This window comes from Telopea speciosissima, chromosome 7, assembly GCF_018873765.1.
Source record: "Telopea speciosissima isolate NSW1024214 ecotype Mountain lineage chromosome 7, Tspe_v1, whole genome shotgun sequence".
Taxonomy (NCBI): domain Eukaryota; kingdom Viridiplantae; phylum Streptophyta; class Magnoliopsida; order Proteales; family Proteaceae; genus Telopea; species Telopea speciosissima.
The window spans coordinates 34,920,887-34,943,234 of NC_057922.1; the positions used below are offsets into that span (position 1 = coordinate 34,920,887).

At 38.0% G+C, this 22,348-nt stretch overlaps 2 protein-coding genes across 3 annotated transcripts; one reads left to right on the top strand and one right to left on the bottom strand.

The window, feature by feature from the left end:
- Positions 1–2,009: 2,009 nt before the first annotated feature.
- Positions 2,010–2,624, bottom strand: LOC122669507 (translocator protein homolog). The gene has a single exon (XM_043866279.1). It carries the CDS (start codon positions 2,605–2,607, stop codon positions 2,035–2,037), a length of 573 nt encoding a protein of 190 aa, XP_043722214.1. The 5' UTR covers positions 2,608–2,624; the 3' UTR covers positions 2,010–2,034.
- A 1,398-nt stretch (positions 2,625–4,022) lies between these two features.
- LOC122669677 (dol-P-Man:Man(5)GlcNAc(2)-PP-Dol alpha-1,3-mannosyltransferase) lies at positions 4,023–17,547 on the top strand. Of its 2 annotated transcripts, XM_043866500.1 has the most exons (13): positions 4,023–4,247; positions 4,341–4,375; positions 4,505–4,642; positions 5,190–5,258; positions 12,939–13,096; positions 13,169–13,235; positions 13,346–13,399; positions 13,912–14,000; positions 14,356–14,472; positions 15,083–15,216; positions 15,385–15,463; positions 17,037–17,093; positions 17,182–17,547. In XM_043866500.1, the coding sequence occupies exons 1-13, from the start codon at positions 4,091–4,093 to the stop codon at positions 17,348–17,350; spliced, it is 1,323 nt and encodes a 440-aa protein (XP_043722435.1). In that variant the 5' UTR covers positions 4,023–4,090; the 3' UTR covers positions 17,351–17,547. The 2 variants fall into 2 exon arrangements, with proteins under 2 accessions (XP_043722435.1, XP_043722436.1); XM_043866501.1 differs by lacking the exon at positions 13,346–13,399.
- The last annotated feature ends 4,801 nt before the right edge of the window (positions 17,548–22,348 follow it).

A 22,348-nucleotide genomic window follows, 5' to 3' on the forward strand; every position in this document is an offset into this window, starting at 1 on the left:
TATCATTAACAGGGTTGTCATTTTGGCCTTCCCCCCCTTTCCATGTGTCGGGGCGATTGGGGTACCGGTACACTCCCCCACAGAGAACGTTTCTCCATAAACAAAACATAGTCCACAACTAAATTGAGTCCTTGCATACTTCTAATGCACTTGATGCCTTGGTGGGTTGCATCTCTGAGTCCTAGATCAATACACTGATGCCCGTGTCCTGTTTGTTTGGTGTGCTCAAAGAAACTTCCATCTGTGACGAGGAGTGTATGACCATCTAATGGCTTCAAATAGAGAATTTTCTTTTCCAAGGAGGACTATTGATGGATTTCAGAATGGCCGGGAAAGAATTTGATTTGGCTTGCAAGTTGTAATCCATTTAGACATTAAATGGATTACATATGGTACTTAAGGATTGGGGCGCTGTTCTCTGTATCGCAGCGTAGGCTGCGTCCAGGCACATGGGGGTAGGTGCAATGACCATCCTATCCCCTGAGTGGTAGACTCATGTGTCTGTTGCGCTGTGACACAGAGAACATTCTCCCTTAAGGATTTGTCTCTTTTTATTTATTTATTTATTTGAAAGAAAGAACATATTATCTTTCAAATCAAATGAAGTAGATGATAATTCTTACCCAAAAAACATCATAGTTGACGATAATGGATTCCAGTCATTATTTGAATGTAAGTTAACTATTATATCTTTCATGGAATTTGCAGTCAAGAGTTTTGTTCTTTAAGACTTCGACCCAAAATTCTTTTTGAAAAAAGTACAGTTAAAGAACAGCTGCCAAGGGACAGCTAATAAGGAACAACTGCCAAAAGCTTTCATTGTGGGAACGAGGGAGAGGGCAAATTGGGTCAATTGACATGTACTTTAATGATTGTCTTTAGTTGGTAAACCACTTCGCAAACTTTTCCAAAAGAACATGTTAGATTTTGGGTGCTAAATTGTTCTTTTATTATTATTATCATTTTTTTAATTCTATCTTAATCTAAGCTAGAAAAGTAAGGATAAGACAAACCAACATAAACTAGAACTATCAAGGAGGAGGGGTTAATCCATTTTTGGGACAATATGCAAATTATAAAGTCGATCCTTTGACCTCCTGGGAGCATGCACTCTAATTGACAAATCACCAATGAATCAACCAAATTATTATTTGCGAGTGTAAAATGAGTTTTCAAATGGTCTCATTATTCTAAGGTGGAGTTTTTCTATTACAAGCTTTAGAGATGAGTAAAGCTGGTTTTTTTTTTTTTTATAATAACAAAATTAGTATTGGACCTCGTGTTCCTGATACTATTCCCACTCAATCAAATCTGTATCCATTTAACATTTATAGTCTCTCTCTTCTTGACACTTTCGTGAACACAATTTCTTCTCTATCCCTTGTTGACGAAATTGACTAACATCCACCCATTAGTATGGCATGGGAAACCCTTTCGATGTCCATTCAATCTCTCTCCTCCTTAACACTTATGTGAATACTCACTCTCTTCTCTTCTCTACCCTTTAATGATGAAATTGATCGATGTTCACCATTAGTGTGGTGTGGAAAACCCTTATGATCTACATGATTCTGATGCTTCAACTGAAACCAAAAGGGATATCTTGGACCTTCGTTAAAGGGTGTGAGACTTATAGACGGGAGTTATTGTTTTAGGGAATCCAATCATAACGTCAAATCAATTGGATGAAAAGATTCTCATTATGATACTCAATTGTTTCATAAGTTCAATCATAACTTCAAATCACTTTGGATAATCCGAATCTACAATAATGAGACTCATTGTTTTATAAATCCAATCATAACATCAAATCACCCTGGATGGAGAGATTCATTCTTCATTCTAATCTAGTGCTATATTAGGAAATGAAGTAACATGGACTTAAAAGTGAGAAAAATTACAATTCATACTAATATGTTTACAAGAACACATGAACATACTAATCAACCATGTAAAAATACATAGTTACACATACATAAGCCCAAAGGGGGAAGAAAAACCCCCCCAAAAAAAAAAAAAACCAAATAGCCAACTTCAAACGTAAAGAAGCTTAAAATTTACAATTGTCATGAAGGCTACCCAAGCCAAACAAGGCTTAACAAGATCAGCAGCGATTGGATTCATTCTCCTAAAGCTTTGAGAACAACCTACAAGAGCCCCAAAGAGGGAAACACATACGATTAACCCAAACCTAGTTGCTCCATAAGTGAATGTGATGGGGGCCCAAGAAAGGCCCAGAATGAGTTGGGCTAGATATAGATACAAAGCAGTGGGCTGACGATGAAACCCACCCTCGGCCCAAACAAGCCAAGCGGAGAGACCCATGAGGAAAGAAGAAGCCAGAGAAGCCAAGTGTAAAGCCCAGAAGAAAGGCTTCTTCGCTAGTTTGCCATGAATGCTACCGGAACCTGCAGAGCAGTAGATTGTGAAGAGGGTTAGAGAGAGAGGGAAGGCAACCGCGAGGGTTAATGAACGAAGGCCGCGTTTCGCCATGACCGTTCTCTTGGCTCTCCTGTTCTTGTTGATGTTGTTGTTGCTGTTGTCAACATTAGTTGTGTTTTTGGTGGATTCATCTCTAATTCGTTGTTTGAGATTCTGAGATTCCATGAGAACATGCAGAGAGAGAGAGAGAGAGAGAGAGAGAGAGAGATCAGATCGAAGACAAAGAAAAACAGAGGAGATATGTCCGTGTCTGAGAGGTAGAGACAGAGATAGAGATAGAGAAAGAAAAGGGGAACGCTTGGTTGGAGGAATTTAAGGTGAGTTCTTATAGATGAGCTCGTATTTCTCTAGTTGATCCGTTCGGGAATTTGGTGCGCAAGTGACGCGTGGGTGAAGGAGGATCTAAAGAGTGGATGACGCATTTACACGTGGAAGAAGTACGAGTGCCACAAATACATCTTTTAAGCTCTCTCTCTCTCTCTCGATTTTTAATGGTGATAATAATAATTTAGGGTGGAAGTTTGGCACTGACGGCCCGACCCCGCGGCTGCCTTGAGTCCAAGGGTTGAGATATCCTAGCCGTCAGGGCGGTTCAGGTTGAAAATTTTTTTGTCTTGAGTCAGGGTTTGGGCTGGTTCAACTTGATCCTGATTTTTTCATCATTTTTTTCTTTTCTTTTTTTTTTTTTTTCTCAGGTCAAGCCCATGCATCTCTTTTCCCTACATGATTAGGGTCGGGCTGGGTTGAATCAGGATCAACCCAGCCCGACCCTAAGGGCAGACCGGGGTTAGATTTTTCTGACCCTAAGTCTGGGCTGGGGTTGGGCTAGGATTTTAAAAGGCCCAACCCAACCCGACCCTATTTGCAGCCCTAGGTGATATCATCCATTCATGTGAATGTGCACAGATGACATGAGGTTAAGGATCCAGATCCTCTACTTTCGCTTGCCCGGTACTACCATGCACCCCACACATAGAAAAGTGGAAAATACCACCTTACCCCTGCTTGGGCAAGGTGCTCGGGTAGGGGTAAGGTGGTATTTTTGCAACTCTGCTATGTTTGGGGCGCACACATAGGGATGTAAATGAATAGCTGAAATCCGTTTCTGTATCCATGTAGCACTATCCGAATCCGTCCGAAAGCAAAACGGATGCGGATACGGATAGACTATAGCTATCCGAAAAGCTATATTTACATGTCCGAATCCGTATCCGTGTTTGTGTCTGTTTAGCACTATCCGAATCCGTCCGAAAGCTAATCGGATGCGGATGCGGATATAGCACTATTCGAGTCAAATCCAATCCGTTTACATCCCTACGCACATGACAGTACGGGCAGGCGGAAGTAGAGGATCTCGATTCTTAGGTTAACCAATGAGCTACGATCAGAGGGATTTAAAACTCAGATGGGATCGGATTCGAATTTGGAATCTGCTAGGTTGATCCCGATTCCATCCGATCTGGTTTCGCACTGAGAGCTGATTCGGTGCAGAAACTAGGGTTAAATGTGTTTAAGCCCGATTCCGAATCGGATCGGATAAACACTTCCGAAAGAGCCCGAGCCGGCGCAGAGGAGGGTTGAGCTTGAACAGATCCTTCACATCACATAATTCAACATCCATGATGCTTACTCTTCTCCATGGATTGAGATGACATCTGAAAACAAAGGTATGGCTAGAAAATTTGCAGTTGGAGGGAAACATTCTGAGGTTGTTAACGGCGGTAAAATTTCAAAAGCAGCATTTTCTTCTGCTGTGCTCGTACTAGATGCCCTTCTCGTTTCTCTCATAATCGCCTATGTCCCCTGTAAGTTCATTTCACCCACTATATCTGTCTGTCTATCGCTCAAATTCTTCTGTTTTAATGGGTTTTCCTCTTTTTTTGTTTTTTAAACTTTAGATACAAAAATAGACTGGGATGCCTATATGTCGCAGGTACTAATTTTTGAGAGTACCCAATTCTTTATTTTGCTTTTTTTAGTTTCTTTTTCGTTCGCCCTTAGCGATCGTCTTCTTAATTGGATATGATATAGGTTTGATTCTGCTGCTTTGAACTGACTACAGGTAACTGGGTTTCTCCAAGGAGAAAGAGATTACCGTAATCTGAAAGGGGATACTGGGCCTCTGGTGTATCCAGCCGGCTTTCTCTATGTATATTCTGCTATTCAATATGTTACTGGAGGAGAGGTCTACCCAGCTCAAGTAATTTACTGGACCTCCATTAAATTTTCTCTTTGTAGTTAGACCTTAGTGAGAACTTCAAGAAATGGGCACACATTCTTAACTCTCTCTTTTTTTTTTTTTAGGGGTGGTTTGGGGGGGGGGGGGGGTTGAGGGGAGGTGTGTTGTGTTTGGCATTGGTAACTGTTTTATCAATTCATGTAATAAACTCCAGTTTTTCCTCTTGGCATTGGAACATGTGCTTACCGGGGAAGGGATTGTGTGGTCTTGAGGGTCTCTTTTCATAAGAAATAGAAATCCAATGTATCATCGCTAAAAATAGATTTTTTAGACTTTAACTCTATTTATGGTGAAGCCTAATATAACTACGGCTGGAACTCAGCGAAAGCTTCATTTAGGTATCCTGATTTTCTTTATTAATCACCATGTCAAGAGTTGAAAAGTTGAATATGTCTTCTTTCAATCTATGATTTCAACGTGTAGACTGCCCAAAATTTATCCCACTTCTTGTATGTTTATCTCCATTTCTGGCCCACCTTATGATATACTGTTTTTCATGTCATTGCAGATTATTTTTGGCATTCTATACATTGTTAATTTGGGAATCATCTTATTTATATATGTGAAGACTGATGTGGTAAGTATCTCGAGCTTCTAGTGTACAATTTCTTTAGATAATGATGCTTCTGGTCACACTTTAGATGTCTGGATATTCTTATAGTTGGTTGGAAAGAATTCCAATGAAATTTACACTCGCGTTTTAATTCTTCATAATGTTTTATGTATCAGGGGACTGGGAGGAAGGTGGGTTGTAGTTTCTGATTTGAAGGAGAACAGTTGAGAGTTCACTTTTTTCAAGTTTATATACTGAGCTTTTCCTGTTATCCTCTTATTTTGTAGGGTTGAATCTCAATTGGATGTATTTAATGTATATATACTATTAATGTGCAAATGATTATGGGGCATCTGATTTTGTGTTCAAATTTCCTCTCTTTTTTCCTTCTAGTGACAGACTAGAGCTTGTATTTTACTACGACTTATTATATTGGGACTAGTTTTCAGAAAGACGATTCACTGTGCGAGGCTATTATGGATTCTGCATTGAATAATTGTATTTATTTGGTTTTTTATCTTAGGGCATCCCTTGTAAACGACGCACCTCATCGGCGTCTGGATGCTGTGACAAGTAGGCCAGAGTTTTCGAACCGTGGACGAGTGTGGGTAAAGAAGCTAGTCCAAAGGCGTAGGATTAGATTAGCATCTTAGAATACTGGATCTTTAACCGGTAAAATTGAGAATTGATTGGTGTTATGAGGAGAATAAGGATTAACATAGCCTGTATTCAAGAGATTAGATGGAAACGTAAACAAGCTAAGTAGTTGGATGACTTTAAACTTTGGTATATGGGGGAATAGAAGTAATAGAAGTGGAGTGAACATAGTAGTGGATAAAGATTTAAAGAATGACGTGGTGGATGTTAAAATATTTGGAGATATGATTATATCAATCAAGCCTGTGTTGGAGAAAGAGGTTGTAAATATAATTAGCGTTTGCCCAAGTAGGATTGGATGAAAGTATTAAGTTACAATTTTGGGAACACATGGATGGATTAGTGCAAGGTTTTAGTCAAGGAGACAAGATTATTATAGGTGGTGGTTTGAATGGACATGTTGAGAGAAGATTGTAGAGGAATGAGGAGGGATTCCAATTTTAGATTTTGTTGTGGCTTATGATTTATCCATTGTAAACACTTACTTGGGCATCATAGTAGCCAAATAGATTTCTTCCTAAGTAGAAGGTCTAATAGATTGTTATGTAAGGACTGTAAGGTTATACCAGGGGAGAGCCTAACCACACAACATAGATTAGTGGTCATGGATATGTGCCTCACTACGCAGAATCGTAAGAAAGGTGAACTTATTTGCCCTTGGATAAGGTGGTGGAGCTTAAAAGGATACCTTGAAATCATTTACTTATAAAGTGGTCAAACAAGGAAAGAGGGATTTTGAGGGAGACACTAATGTAATGTGGAATGAGATGATATTTGTATTAAGAAGGTTGCTAAAGATGCCCTAGGAGAATCGAAAGGAAAACACCATTCCTCTAGGGAGACTTGGTGGTGGGATAATGAGGTCCAAGCAGCCACTAAAACTAAAAAAGCTAGTTTTAAGACATGCCAAAGGATTAAGGATGTAGAGGATCTAAAAGGTATAAATTTGCTAGGAATGATGCTAAGAAAATTGTGGGAAAAGCAAGGGCGAAGAAATATGAAGATATTTATAACAATCTAAGCACAAAGGAAGGGGAAAAAGCCATCTATAGGATACCTAAAATGAGGGAAAAGGTAGAGTAGATATCTCGACCATGTTAGATGTATTAAAAGTGAAGATGGTAAAATACTAGTAAGGGATGAGGACATTAAGGAAAGATGGAAAGATTATATCTATAACCTACTAAGTGAAGACATTTCAAGTAATAGTGTCCCGAAAAAACTGCATTATCCATCAAGACATCACATTTCGTAGATAGTGTTGGAATATGTAATCCAGAATACCGTGGGGGTATTCTAGTCCTTTTGGGGTAATTTTATTCTTATGTTATTAAGTTTAAGTCGGCTATGTGGGTTTTAGTCCCATATCGCCTATTTCAGTCCCTTTGTAACTTTCCCCTCTATTATAAATAGAGGGGTTTACCTATCAATTAAATAACGCAAGCATTACAATCAATTCTTCTTCCATCTTCTCTTCTCTCTCAAGTTACTAGTCACAGGTCCTAGGTTTTCTACACGGTATCAGAGCTAGGCAACCAGTGACTGATTCTCTCCAAGATTGTCGTTTTGAGAGTCGTTTAGGGTTTCTTGTTTTTTGAAAGAAACCCTAGTTCATCGAAGAAGAAGAAGAACTAGGGTTTCGTACATTGAGTTGCTAATTCAATTTGTTACAAGTGCTCCCTATTTTGAAGATCAATTCTTCCGTCTACACTGAAGATCGATTCTTCCCTTTTGGGAAGATTAAAAGCAAGTTTTTTTTTAAGATTATTCTGCCTTATCAAGAATCGATTCTTCCCTCTTGAAGATCAATTTCTGCAAGTTCATCTCTTACGGCCTACTTTTGTCGCTGGAGGTTCTACTTTTGTTAGATTCCTTGTTTTGTTCAGATTTGAAGGTTTTTTCTTCAGTTTGTGGAGATCGTTTCTTGTCTCCCCATTATAATATTGGTTTCTGAGTTCTTCTTTAATTCAGCGAGTGCTTCACCAGATTATTAACACAGGTTGATTGGTCCTAAGATTCAAGTCACAGGTTCTCTTTCTTAGGGCAAGTTATCTCCTGGATCCCTGCTTCCAATCGGTTCATAGGTGGTGAGTTACAACTCAGATTTAGAACTGGTTCTTAACTTGTCCGCCAGGTTCTGGTTGCAGAATTTTTCTTGAAGTTAGGACTTGTTGATCTGGTCTAATGCTGGTTGGAATCAAGAGGGGTTTCACTAGCGATCTCTCTCCCAAAGTTGCATTTCGAATGGACAACCAGAGAGGGAGTTTGAAGGATTAGAACAGCCTTGGATTTACCGTTCTTTTCTGGCTTTCTAATTTTGTTGAAGGTTGAAGAAGGAAGTTTGTCAATTTGCAAGTAAGGACCTATTGTCTTATTCACACAACGCCCCCTTCTTTTTCTGATCTTACTTTGTTTACCCCAATTTAATTGTTTCAATTCCAAAACTCCCTCTTGAATTTAATACCCATTATATCCTTGTTTTGTTACAATTTTCGTAATGGGTTTTTAAATTTACATTATTTACAAGATTGCCACTCTCCATAGCCATTATTTTACCTATTGCATCCCATTGCTTTTTGTTTACCAAAAATCCCTTGCAAAATTCTGGTTATTTACAAAATTGCCATTACTTTTTAATACATTCCCCTATTTGACTACCCAATTGACCCTTGAAAATTTTGGTTTATTACCAGTTTGCCCTTTGGCTTGGTTTGTATTTAAAAATGGATTTCAACCAAATTAGAGCCATGTCATCCTTTTTCCAACTCCATTCCATTTCAATAATTCTAATTCCCTTCATATCCCATACATTTGGCATTTACCCATAACCCCTTTGGAAGTTTATGGTATACTCTAACTTGCCATTCCTTCCTTTTTTCATACCCATAGCACCTTTGGAAAATTCTGGAAGTTTATACTTTTGCACTATCTCTTACATCATTTTCGTTATTTGTCCACGTGTACTACTACACGTGAGGGGGTGATTATGACAATACACCTGCAAACATTGCAGAATGTAGAACTTGCAGGAACATTGGTGCAAAACATAGAAGATCAGTTTTCTCCACCATTGCTGCCATTGGGTATCCTTCATTATTGGGTTGAGTTTGCCGTAAGGGGGAGATTGAAGTATTGAAGAGTATTGAAGATATTTGGTTGTTGCCTATTTGAGGACCTTTAGTTGGGTTGATACAGTTTTTTTTCCACTGCCTAATTCAGTTTGTTTTCGTTGCTTGCTGCTCTAGTTATTTAACTTCAAGATTCTATGTCACTATGACAATCTGAGATTCATCACTGGATAGCTATTGAAGATCGTTGAAAGCTGCCTTTTTTGGAAGACATTCCAATCCCGGTTTGCTGATCATGTCTGTCCAGGTTTTGAAGATCAATTATTTCAAGATCTTGAAGGTTTATTTGGGAGCTACATTCATCTGTCAACCTGGATTCTGCTACAACTTAGTTTTTTCCCATTTTGTTCAAGTTGGGCATTAGTACCTTGTATGCGTCAACTTGAGGGGGAGTGTTAGCATTATTAGGAGTTTTTTTTTCTTTAGTTCAAGCTAGATCTTCTTTCTTTACTTATTTGTATAATCCAGCTTGAGGGGGAGTGTTGGAATATGTAATCCAGAATACTATGGGGGTATTCTGGTCCTTTTGGGGTAATTTTATTCTTATGTTATTAAGTTTAAGTCGGCTATGTGGGTTTTAGTCCCGCATCGCCTATTTTAGTCTCTTTGTAACTTTCCCTTCTATTATAAATAGAGGGGCTTACCTATCAATTAAATAACGCAAGCATTACAATCAATTCTTCTTCCATCTTCTCTTCTGTCTCAAGTTACTGGTCACAGGTCCTAGGTTTTCTACAAATAGATATGAAAAATTAGGGTGTTTGAAGTAAAAGAAGCTTTAAGGAAGATGAAAGTAGGCAATGCACCAAGCCCAAATGAGTTCCCAATAGAAGTGTAGAAGAGCTTAGGAATCTGTGGTTTATCTTGGCTAACCAAACTGTTTAATAAGGTTCTGATACAAGGAAAATGCTAGACAAATGGAGGAGAAGCATTATGTTTCCGATTTACAAAAATAAAGGTGACGTTTAGAGCTACAATAACTATAGAGGCATAAAACTAATGAGTCATAGTATGAAGTTATGGAAGAGGGTTATTGTAACTCACATGAGATAAGAACCTACTATTACGGAGAACCGAATTGGTTTTATACCTGGAAGATCCAGGACAAAAGCTATTTATTTACTTTGGAGACTCATGGGAAGATTTAGAGATTGCAAGAAGGATCTCCATATGGTCTTTATTGATCTAGAAAAAGATTATGACAAAGTCCCCAGAGAGTTAATCTGGCAAGTACTAGAGAAGAGAAGTGTTTCAAACATAGTTTAAAATCTCGTTTTGGTAGGTCATTTCGGCTTGGCTTAAATTTTTTGAGATATCGAGATTTCGGCGAAATATCGTCGAAATCTTGTCCTTTTTCGCGTGAACTTTCAGTTGGCCATTTCGGTGGGTTTTAGGCCAAATTAAGGCATGATACTTCATGGAAACCTTGTTTTAGGCTATTTAGACATATGCAAATGTTCATGTTGCAAAAATAGTCACCCAAAGTGGTGTTTTGGATGTGCAGTTGTGCACCCTTAACTGGCAGTATATGATCGAATCCTAATGTATACTTACATTGTTAAGTAGTAGAATACATAATAAGCAAGTTAAACAAGTAAATCATACAAACATAGAGTCAATGAGTCATAGCATTAAGTACATAATATGGATGTCAATACACTTTCTCAATACAAGTGTTCACTAATAATAATTACTATGCCGTTTAGGATCGATCCCACTCATGGTTCGATGGAGCTGACGTTCATTGTCCTCTGATGTAGGACAAATGAATGCCACGTCATAGTCTGGGAGAAGAAATGAGTATAATCCTCCACAACTGCCATGTAAATTGCCTCATCAACATAATGAAGGTAACCTATCCTAGGGTATTGGTCACCAAACTATGAAGAACTACCCACTGAGCCACTGCGATATGATGTCGTTGGCAGCATGTATGACTGGTGGGGAGGGTAGGAGAAAATGTCGTCCACAAAAGACGATCCAGTATATCCCTGTGACTAGGATTCATACTCAAAATTGGGAATGGATGAAGAAGATATATGCTCCTCCACCCCAATGAATTGCCCATATGGATGTGAATGTGATGCACTGAAGAAGAAGAAAGCATAAAATAATCGAAATGGAACTCACCAGAGAGCTCTCGGTCGAATTTCGACTGAGTCATGAGGCCTTGCACTTTTATAACTTGGGTTTATAACATCTCGGTGAAATTTCAGCGAGATGCTACAAACAATCGAAATTTCGACCGAGATTTTGTTTTTTTTTTTCTTTCTTGTTTTGACCTTGTATTTCGTCTTGGGGAGATTGAAATTTCTGAAATCTTGGCGAGATTTAGTACAATGGTTTCAAGTAAATATGTGGAAATAATTAAAGATATGCATGATGGTGTAGTGACTAGTGTAAGAAGTGTGGGGGTCAAGGTAGTGAATTTCCAATTACAATTGGGTTACACAAGGATCAGCTTTAAGCCATTATTTGTTTACTTATATCGTAGATGATTTAACCAGAGACATTCAAGATGAAGTTCCTTGGTATATGCTTTTTGTTGATAATATTGTTTTGGTGGAGGAGACGAGCAAGGATTAACTCCAAGTTGGAGTTTTGGAGATCAACCTTGGAATCAAAAGGTTTTAAGATTAGTAGAATGAAGACAGAGTCTATAGTGTGTAACTTTAGTTATACTAGGACGGACAATAAGGTGGTGAAAATTGCAGAGAGGGAGATTCCACAAAGTGATTATTTTAGGTATTTAGGTTTAATCATAAATAAAGAAGGTGATATAGAGTATGATGTTTCACAGAGAATTAAAATAGGATGGATGAAATGGAGAGTTGCGTCCAAAGTGTTTTGTGCTCGATTTATTCCTTTAAAACTTGAAGGAAAATTTTATAGGACAGTCATACAACTCGCTATGATGTATGGTGTGGAATGTCGGGCAATCAAGAAGTACCATATAGATAAATTAAGTGTAGCGGATGAGGATGCTGAGATGGATGAGTGGCAAAACTAGGAAGGATAAAGTAAGGAATGATCATATTAGAGCTGATCTGGGAGTAGCTTCGATACATGATAAGCCACGAGAAAGTCGTTTGAGGTGGCATGGCCATGTTCAACGGAGGCCTTTGGATGCTCTACTACGGAAGAGTGATTTCATTCAGATTGAAGGAACTAAAAAGAGCCAAAGGCAGACCTAAAATGACCCTAGGAGAAATGGGGAGGAAAGACATGCATAGCTTAGGCCTTTTATCTAGTATGACATCAAATAGAGCTGATTGGATGGCAAGGATCCATGTAGCCAACCCCATTTAGTTGGGATAAGGCTGAGTTTTTGTTGTTTATCTTTGGTTATTTGCTGATACCACTAACTTATATTTCTACGTGACATCCAGTAATGTGCAATTTTGCCATTTTCCCCCCAAGTCAATTTGCAGTTGCATTTCTTTTTTTGGTAGACGCATCTTACTGCCATTAATGGAAGAAAAAAATTATGTGGCATTCCACTGTTGTTTTGTGTTAAAATTCACTTACCTTTTGGGAGTCTATCTGAAGGATGAAAACTGAGACCCCTACCTCTCTTACTATATTTAAGATTGGCGAGATATATTTTTTTGAGAAGCTTTGGATTGCTTTCCCATGCATAGATGGAAATTCTGTCTTGTTTTTCCCTTTGCCTGCTGGGTGGAGGTTCCATGTATGCCTTTTGGGTTTTTTTTTTTTCCTTTGGGGGGGGTTGGTTTATATCTATATGTTAGTAGGGATAGTAAAATTTTCTTATCCTGCTGTATAGCTGCAATATATATTCTGTGTAGTACGTTCTTCAGTCTTTTCATGTTTCGTTCTTTTTTGGGTTTTATCCTTTGCACTCATTCTGTCTCAACCTCACCTATATTTGCTTGTGTTGTTTCTCAATGGCTTGCAGCTTCCATGGTGGGCTCTCTCTTTGCTTTGTTTGTCAAAAAGAGTCCATTCCATATTTGTGCTTCGTCTGTTTAATGACTGTTTTGCCATGACTTTTCTTCATGCTGCACTGGCATTACTTCTTTACCAAAGATGGCATCTGGGACTGGTTATTTTCAGGTGGTCATTTGATCTTTTGCCAATGCAAGCTGTGTTACCAAAAGTTGATCTGACCTCTTTCTCTTTTTGCAGTGTGGCTGTTTCGATAAAGATGAATGTGCTCCTTTATGCCCCACCATTATTAGTTCTTATGTTAAAGGTACTCCTTGTTCTATTTGCTTGTATTCCCAACTCATTTATCCTTTGTCTGTAGACTTCAAAACTACTTAACCAGGCTTTATCCTTATTACTAAAACTTCTCTGTAACAGGCTATGACCATCAAGGGGGTGATATCTGCCTTGACAGGTGCAGCATTAGTGCAGGTGTGCACTCTTCAGTTTAATTGTTTTGGGATGAAAGATAATGCATCAGGAAATGCATGGAAGACATCTTGATTTTAATTTCTCTGAGTTTCTTTGGTAAATGACAAGTCACTTGGATGCAAAAATTACCATTAACTGAAAGAAAGATGTCTTTTAATGACCTTCACATAGATTCCAAAATCCAAGTCTGTGTGGCCATGTAAATTCCTCTGCAGCTTAGGGTTCCTAATGTTGAATGTTGTTAAGACAATCTATTCACTGTAATTCCGCCCCCTCTTTGTCCAGGTTACTCATTATTCCTTGTTCCCATTAATTTGCTTTCTGTAGAAAAACTAAACATTTATTAGAGTGGATCATGGTTCTGAGTATTTTGGTCTCTTATTTACTAGGTTGAATCATCTCTGCAACTGCAGTGTTATTTAAAAAGCAATTTCTTTGTTTATGTTTATTTGCCAAATTGCTGTTGTCGCTGCTATATTGTTATTTAAAAGTTTTTGTGAACTGGTCTGCAGATTCTGTTGGGGCTGCCCTTTTTATTAACACTTCCAGTTGCATACATTTCTAGAGCCTTCAATCTTGGGCGTGTCTTTATCCACTTCTGGTAAATCCCTCTAAATTGATGTTTTGGACTGAAAAAACTATCCTTTGTTCTAGTTAATCTACGTATGAATCATAGCCACCGGCATGACCAGTGTGTATTGAATTATATTATTAGTTGGTCAATTTGTTTTGCTGCTCGAGGCATAAATCACTCGTATGATGTGACTTTGATACTCTAGTTTTTGTCCTCTTAACTAACTGCTGGGTGTTTATGAGAAAATCTTCAACTTGTTCCTCCAAAGACCTACCATTTTTATTTTGTTCCATTAAAAATTCTGATTTTATATCTTACCTATATGCCACTCCTCTTATTAACTCTTTGTTTGTGTAACTGATAACGAATTTGTTTGTGTCAGGTCTGTTAACTTCAAATTTGTTCCTGAAGAGGTTTTTGTATCAAAGGGATTTGCATTCGCCTTGCTTATTGTTCATCTTGTACTACTTACAGGTTTTGCTCATTATAGATGGTGCAAGTGAGTACTTGGACTTTATAACCTCCTTCCTCCCTCCTCCCCCCCCCCCCCTCCCCCGCACGGCCGCACCCCAAAAAATCACCTTGCTGGATAACAAGAAATTCGTCTAAAAATCAAGGGAAGTTGCAGTATGACGGGGAACCTTCAGAGGGTTTAAGGAAAAAAGATTAGTTTCCATCCCTAGAAGATTAAAATGAAAGTTTTAAGTGATCTTTTTCGAATGATGCTTCATTTTTCTCCTACACTCGATCTGAGCTTAAGATGGGTTAGCCACCACTTTATAGAATATAACCCAAAAAATAATACTTATATGGCAAACACAATTGTCCTAACCTGGTTCTGGATTCTTCAACTTTCTGTTTATATTTAGTTCTGGTTGTTCAGACTGTTGAAGTAATATGGTTTTTGGGTTTTGGGCTGAAGCAGCAGATGCCTACTGTCACCAAATTGATGCATTGGGGCAACGGGGGGCATGGAGATAGGTTATGGTAGAGACATGAAATCTACATCTGCCATAAACACAAAATTTTGGCCCTTTACCTGTCTATTTCTTGTTATGGGATCTTTGAGTTTGCATGACCTCTCCTCTCTCTGCATGAGGTGCTTACAGGCATGAAGGGGGCCTTGTCCGTTTCCTGCATTCCAAATTTGAAACTATGAAATTGAGAAGCGCTATATCAAGCTCCTTCTCTCTAAAGCAGTTCTATCATGATGACTCAACCCTCAAGATTGTCAGTAAAGAACGTAAGTTATTAACTTTCTTGGTGTTTAATTATCCAGTATGTTTGAGTCTCAACCCCCCCCCCCCTTTTTCCATTCTATTTCTCTGTATTCTTTTGTTTAGGGTTTATCTGTTTAGTTTTGGGTGGTCCTACTGGATTGTAGTACTAAATAGAGGTTTTGACTTTGCAGATATTGTGGCTAGCATGTTCGTTGGTAACTTCATTGGCATTTTTTGTGCCAGATCACTTCATTATCAATTTTATTCATGGTAAGCTTTGTTGAATAAAGGTTCATTATATCACAAATTTGATTTCTGACCAAATCACATTTAACCTTTGAGGTTCACCTCATGGTGCCACCTTAGAGCCTCACTGACATCTCAATTCTTGGCTGTACTCCTTATATGAAATTATGAATACATTAACCAGCTAGGGTTCTTATCTCAAGATCGAGGGTTACGATATAAATTATGTCATTTTCTTTTGTAAACTAGTTCTATGCATTCAATGTAATTCGTGCAGAACACCAAAATACAAAGTTTTTTCTTATTTTAAATATAGGGAGCAGATTCTGACTATTCCTGGCTTGTTCCTTCCAAGAGAGAAAAAAATATCTGCCCACAGGCACATATTCCTTTTTTGTGAATAATTATTCATGTTTTAGTAATTTTTTTTATTTTCTTTAAAAAAAAAATTAAATAAATAAATTAAGTTGATGGTCCTTTTAACATATTTGGTGCTTTTAAACTTTTTAAGATGTTTCCACTCTAAGGATCTTTTAGTTGTTGAAGTTTTGGAGCTACTGGTCTACAATGGAATGACTTCTTTTGCAATCATTTATTGGAGTCTAGATATGGGGTTTTTTGTGATCACTTGCTACTACTAGATGAATTAACATTTGTTCTCGAAAAATGTAAATTCTTTTTTGCATTTGAAGAATTGAAGCATTTATTTGTATCTTTTGAACTTTTACCCATACGTGTGGTTGAATGATTTACATTTATTAAATAAAGTAATTTAATTTTCCCCTTAGGCGTGTCAACAGTTTCCCTGGTTTCAATTGTCTTTTCAATTCATCTTATAAAAAATGAGGGACCGTGGCCTAGAGCCTTTATGCCTATAGCTTATGCATGCGGTCATTCTAGGGCCATATATCTTTGCATTTTAGGGCACTTGTTTAGGTGCGACAGTCAGGTTTGCTTCTGATCTTATGCTCCATAAGCTCAATTGATTCCTAACTCGCGGGACATCAGGGCTGCCAATACAGGGGTGGAATAGTTCATTACAGGGTGAGTTGCACTGTAATAAAAAAATCCTTCCGATGCACCCTCCTGCCCCAGTATTGCTACTGACATGTTTCCGCAAGTTTGAGGTCCATAGAGGATGTGCACTCCCAATGTTACTTTGATATGATTGTTTGGATGATTTGCCTTGTTTCCAGCTGTGTTCATTGATAGAATGTTCAGGCAGACTGTTTAACAGTGACAATATCTCCCTATGTTACTTTGCCATTTGGGATATTTTATGATTTATTACATTTTTCTCGTCTCTCATCAAGGGATTCCATGGGCATATGATTGAATTAATCATTCGAAAATGAATTCCTTAGAAACAGGTTACATTGAAATTGAGAACCCTGCATACCTTTGCAGTTCTAGTTTTGGAATTTTGACCAGACTCTTATGAAATGCCATCCCCATTTAGTTGGGATAAGGCATAGTTGAGTTGAGTTGTGTTAACCTACTATGATGATATGAAGTAATTAATTTTGTTGGTGGATCTACTGTCTTCTGGTAAAAAATAAAATGAGTAGCCCCAGTTATGCAAGTTATTGTGGTGCAGGTATTTCTATAGCTTGCCATTTCTTCTGTGGAGAACACCTTTCCCCACTTCACTGCGGTATGCACTTAAACTTTGATTTTCAGATTTAGGTTCATGGCTCATGGTTTTAGCAAATATTTGAAGTGATCATTTTGTGTTTATGCAGACTAATCTTGTTCCTTGGGGTGGAATTATGCTGGAATATCTACCCTTCCAACTTATACTCTTCTTCTGCTCTCTTCTGTATCCATTTAGCCATATTGTGGGGTCTCTGGACTGCAAGATGTGAATACCCCTATTTGGATAGTAAGTCAACTCAAAACAAGGAGGAATGAGATCCAGGTGTTTCTGTTCTGCACAGAGGAGAAAGTCGGCTCAAAAGCTTGTTTCGTTCGTGACTTCACTTCATTTTTCTACCAGTTTGCATCTCATCTATTAGTTACTGCTCATCTGTGTTGAGGTGTTATCGATCTTGTGTGTATTATTTGTTATCTTCATAATTTTGATTAAATTATGAACATGGCCTTTGAATTTAGATCCCCCCCCCCCCCTCCCTCCAAATAATAAAAAAAAAGGCCTACTGATTGCTCATCATCGAGGGAGAAAAACAAAAAAAAAAAAAAAACTCAGCCTTTCAATTCACTTATTAGGTTGGAGGGTTGATCATTGTACTAACACCATTTTTTTTTTAAATTGTGGCCTCTTAAGACTTTTCTGACATTTTACCCCGTTAACAGTGACTGCAAGGGTTATAAACTATTCGTACAAAAAAAAAAAGGGGCTTATAAACTATGATTTTTTTGTTTTTGGTTAAAAGAAAATATCATTAACTAAAAAGAAAGATAGGAACATTGTCTCATATTACAGTAGCTAATTTCTCCACCTTAGCCTTAGACGCCCACTTGTGGGCTATAGATATAATGTCTCTAGATGTTTTAACGAGTTTAACAATGTCAACTTTTCATCAACATAACAATATCCAACAGAAGATTATACACTCCCCATGGCCATCACTCTTCCGTTCCTTGAGTCAGCCAGTCGATCACCTGTTTATAGTCCATCCAAATCGACAATGTTGTCCAGCCTTGTTCCTTTGCTTGTTGAAGCCCTTGCAACAACCCTCGAATCTTCGCTTCTTGTGGTGTCTCAACTAGACCAATATCCATTGAGACCAAAGAAAACTGAGAGTGGTACATCGATATTGAGGCCTAGCTAGCTGTTCCATTGGAGGGCTCATAGCTTCCATCGCATATGAGAATTTGGCCTTCTCCTTGTGATAATCTCTGGTACTCAACACAAGATAACACAGAACTTGGAATGAAACCGTTGGTAACATCAACATAGGAGAATAAGTTAAAATAAAAAATCATTTATAGACAAGCTGGATAATATGTGTGGGATTAGGTGTGGTATGGTTAAATAACACCTCATTCCTAATCATCCAAATAAAATAAGATGTAATAGTTAAAATAAATAAGAGATTCCTTTTGTCAACTTTCCGCAGAGATTGGAGAGAAATCAAAGATTCAATCAAGCCATAAATAGAAAGAGCAAAAATGGTCTTAGTCCTTAAACCTAATGGCCCAGCAACAAGGATTCTCTTAGTGAAGTATAGAGAGAAACAGATGCCGAGGGGTTTCTTTTTTGTGTTATGATAAAAAATACCTATTAATTAAACATAACAGGTATAATAACAGAAAGTTTTGCAGATGACAAGGGGATTCTAACTCATTACAGCAAAGGTAGCAATATGGGGCCACAGGTAGGAAGGCTAAAAGTTTTATCTTTAGTACCAAGGCCATTAATAAGTAACTTTTACAAGAAATTACAAAATTTTGGGTGAATTTTTTTTTTGGTAAAGAAAGATCTATTGATAGGCTCATGTGTTACACGTGTTGGTTGAATCAAGCATCTCAACCAGCCATAGAGTGGAATTCGGCCATACTATCGTACATGGCGTTGACAGGGCTTTCTGGGCTAGGGAATCCGCTACAACATTGGCATCCCTAGGAACATAGGAAAAATAACAACTAAGAACACACGAGCTCAGAAACTTGATATCTTAATAGGCTCCAGAGATATGGGAACAGCCTTCGCTTGATGCTGCAGGAAGGAGATAACCTCCTGGTTGTTAGACTTGATCATGAGGTGATCCACAGCCAGAGCAATCCCTTCCAGAAGGCCTTCCCTGATGGCAATGGCTTCCCCAATGATAATTTCCTTAAAGAGGGCTGGAATAGACTTGGCAAGACAGGAGGAACCCAGATGGTCACGAATTATAACTCCAATCCCTCCTTTATTGCTCTGAGGAATGATAGAAGCATCACAGTTGATCTTTAAGGAAGGGAAAGGAGGAGGGTACCATCGTGGGCTTTCGCTACGCGGGGGGGGGGGGGGGTGGAGAGGGGCATCCACCTTCACTTGCGGCTTGTATTTGGGCTCTTTACACTGCAAGAATTCAGAATAGGCTCGAGTGCAACATCGATGACTTACTCTGGGGACCATTTTGATCGCCCAAAGGCCAAATCATTCCGGGCTTCCAAAGGTACCACGCCAGCTTGCCAAACATTCTTGCCTGCGGCCTTCCATCTTGCTGACCTTGAAGAGGTCTCCCCACTGATTGATCGAGTCTGAAAGTTTATAGGAAGGGTGTAACGCCCCCAAATCCATCCAAGAGTTTAGGTCATTAACCAAATTTATAGGTAGGGTGTAACGCCCCCAAATCCATCCAGGAGTAGGAAGGGTGTAACGCCCCCAAATCCATCCAGGAGTTTAGGCCGTTAACAAGATCTAAGTCTTAGGGAAATAGGAATCGGAATGTGAACCAAATTTATAAATCATCTGGTAACCTCAAAACATAATTTACAGCGGAAGTCTCTAACCGCATCCATTCAATCAATATAATAAAATTCAAGTCTCCAATAGTACTAAAAATTTAATTGACTATTACATAGTCTCAAAACTCAAATTAATCAAAGTTACATGTCCTTAAAAAAAAATTCAAGTCTGAAACAAAATTTAAATCAACTTCAAGGTTCAATCCTAATGTATGTCTCCTTCACAATCATAAGCTTCGTGCTCTTGATTCTCCACACAGGTCTGATCAATATCTACGGTCTCTCCATCTGAAACATAATTGGGGTAAGCTTTAGGAAGAAACTTAGCAAGATAACATCTAAACCTCATACGAACATTTAAAAAAAAAACATGCACCATAACAGAGTTGGAAAAATATATACATAAAATTAGGGTTACTCATCCCTATAGCAAATTTCACAAAAACAACATCGCATATACATAATCAAGTACCAACACCATGCTTTCACCTGGCCAAAAGCATAACCACGATATCAAATTTAATCATGAACATGCACATCAATGTAATCACAAATACCTGCCTTGTACTGTACTACAAGTGCAGCTCACTCACCAAAGGTGAGGACAAGAAGTATGCCCCGTACCATACTACAGGCTCATCTTCTCAATCACAATTCAATAATAAAAAAAACCATCCATACATCCATAAGCATGCAAAGGATTGTCATGCTTCCAAAATCATGAAGAATATCATTATAACATCCTTCTCACTATATCTCATGCTATTATGCCCATAAATCAATGAATTTTTCAACATAGTTTTCTCAAATAAATTTGTTAAACACATGCTTGTAAAACCAGAATTTTAAAATCAAGCGAGGAGAAAATTTTTAACATAAAATAAGCACAAAGTATAGATGTTAACTCACAGGTTTGCTGAAAATCGAATTCTAAAGAAAAGCTTGAAGGTTTTAATGGTGGAAGACCTCCCTCCTTCCTCTCTTTTTTTTCTTCTCTTCTTCTTTATTTCTTTCTCTCTTCCTCTTTTTCACGATCTCAGCCTCTCTTTCTCTTTCACGGTCTCTGTCCTTCTCTCTCTTCTTTTCACGATCTCTCTCTCTCACTCTTCCATGTTTTCTCCCTATATGAATTTTGTTTTTATCTCTCTCCCTTTACATGATTTCTTTCCCCCCTTTCCTATTATAACCCAATCACTCTCTCTCTCTTTTCCTATTACAACTCAACATTACAACCCTTTATTTTCTCTCTCACAAACTTGCTACAATTGCTCGGATTCTATTGGACAGCTTGAATTACGTAGGTAACTCTCCTTATTTCATGGGATTTCAACACCCCTGGTTAATTATTTATTTGTTTTAAACTCAATTCCTCTTTCTTCTCTATTTCTTTATTTATTTTCAATCCAACTTAATCTCTCTCTCTCTCTCTCTCTCTCTCTCTCCCTCTTCCACGTTTTCTCTAAACGTGGGGAATCTGCACCCCTATTTTCTCTCAACTTCTCAAGTTAATATTGTGTGGGGTCCACCAAGTTGCTTAAGAAAAAAAATAATTAAAATTCCTCTTAATTACTTCCAACAAGATTTTATCCTTACACCTTTTTAATTACCTTTAAGATCCTAACCACTAGGCTAACAAGTTTACACATTTATATGCTTATAAATAAATATATTTAAATAAACATTACATAACTAAGCATGGAAAAATAAATAATAATAAATAAGCAATACTACACTAATAAAATACTAGTAAGGTTTTTTACTTCTAGTGTGATAATCAATCAAAATTTATCCATCATTAGTCCACCACTGGTACAGATTTTGCACACAAGGTGAAAAGTCTAAATTACCCTTATATTTTGGGTACGGGTATTACATCCCTCCTCCCTTATAAAAATTTCCTCCTCGAAATTTACATACCTGGATCGGTGAAAAGTTGTGGATACTTTCTTTGCATATCATTTTCCATTTCCCACGAAGTCTCATGAATGCCGTGATTATTCCAAAGAACTTTCACATATGATATGGTGCGGTTCTGTAGGACTTGCTATTTATGATCCAAAATCCGAATAGGGGTTTCTTTATAGGTTAGGTCTTGTCTTAGCTGCAACGGTTCATAACTCAGGATGTGTGATGGGTTAGCAACATATTTCCTAAGTAATGAAATATGAAAGACATCATGTACTCCTGCTAAGGTTAGGGGTAGTGCAAGTCGGTAAGCTACTGGTCCAACCCTCTGCAGAACCTCGAATAGACCAATAAATCTAGGGCTAAGCTTCCCTTTCTTGCCAAAGCTTACTACTCCCTTCTTTGGTGCAATTTTCAAGAAAACATTGTCTCCCACATTGAATTTCAGCTCCTTCCTTTTTGTGTCGGCGTAGTTCTTCTGTCTATCTTGTGCTGCCTTGATTCTTTTCTATATGAGCTGAATTTTCTCCTGAGCTTCTTGTATCAATTTTGGTCCCATAACTTTTCGTTTACCAACCTCATTACAGTGAA

Coding starts and splice junctions, on each gene's coding strand:
- LOC122669677 (XM_043866500.1), top strand. CDS start 4,091: ATGACATCTGAAAACAAAGGTATGGCTAGAAAATTTGCAGTTGGAGGG. Junction 4,248..4,340: donor CATAATCGCCTATGTCCCCT/GTAAGTTCATTT, acceptor TTTAAACTTTAG/ATACAAAAATAGACTGGGAT. Junction 5,259..12,938: donor TATATGTGAAGACTGATGTG/GTAAGTATCTCG, acceptor AATGGCTTGCAG/CTTCCATGGTGGGCTCTCTC.
- LOC122669507 (XM_043866279.1), bottom strand. CDS start 2,607: ATGGAATCTCAGAATCTCAAACAACGAATTAGAGATGAATCCACCAAA.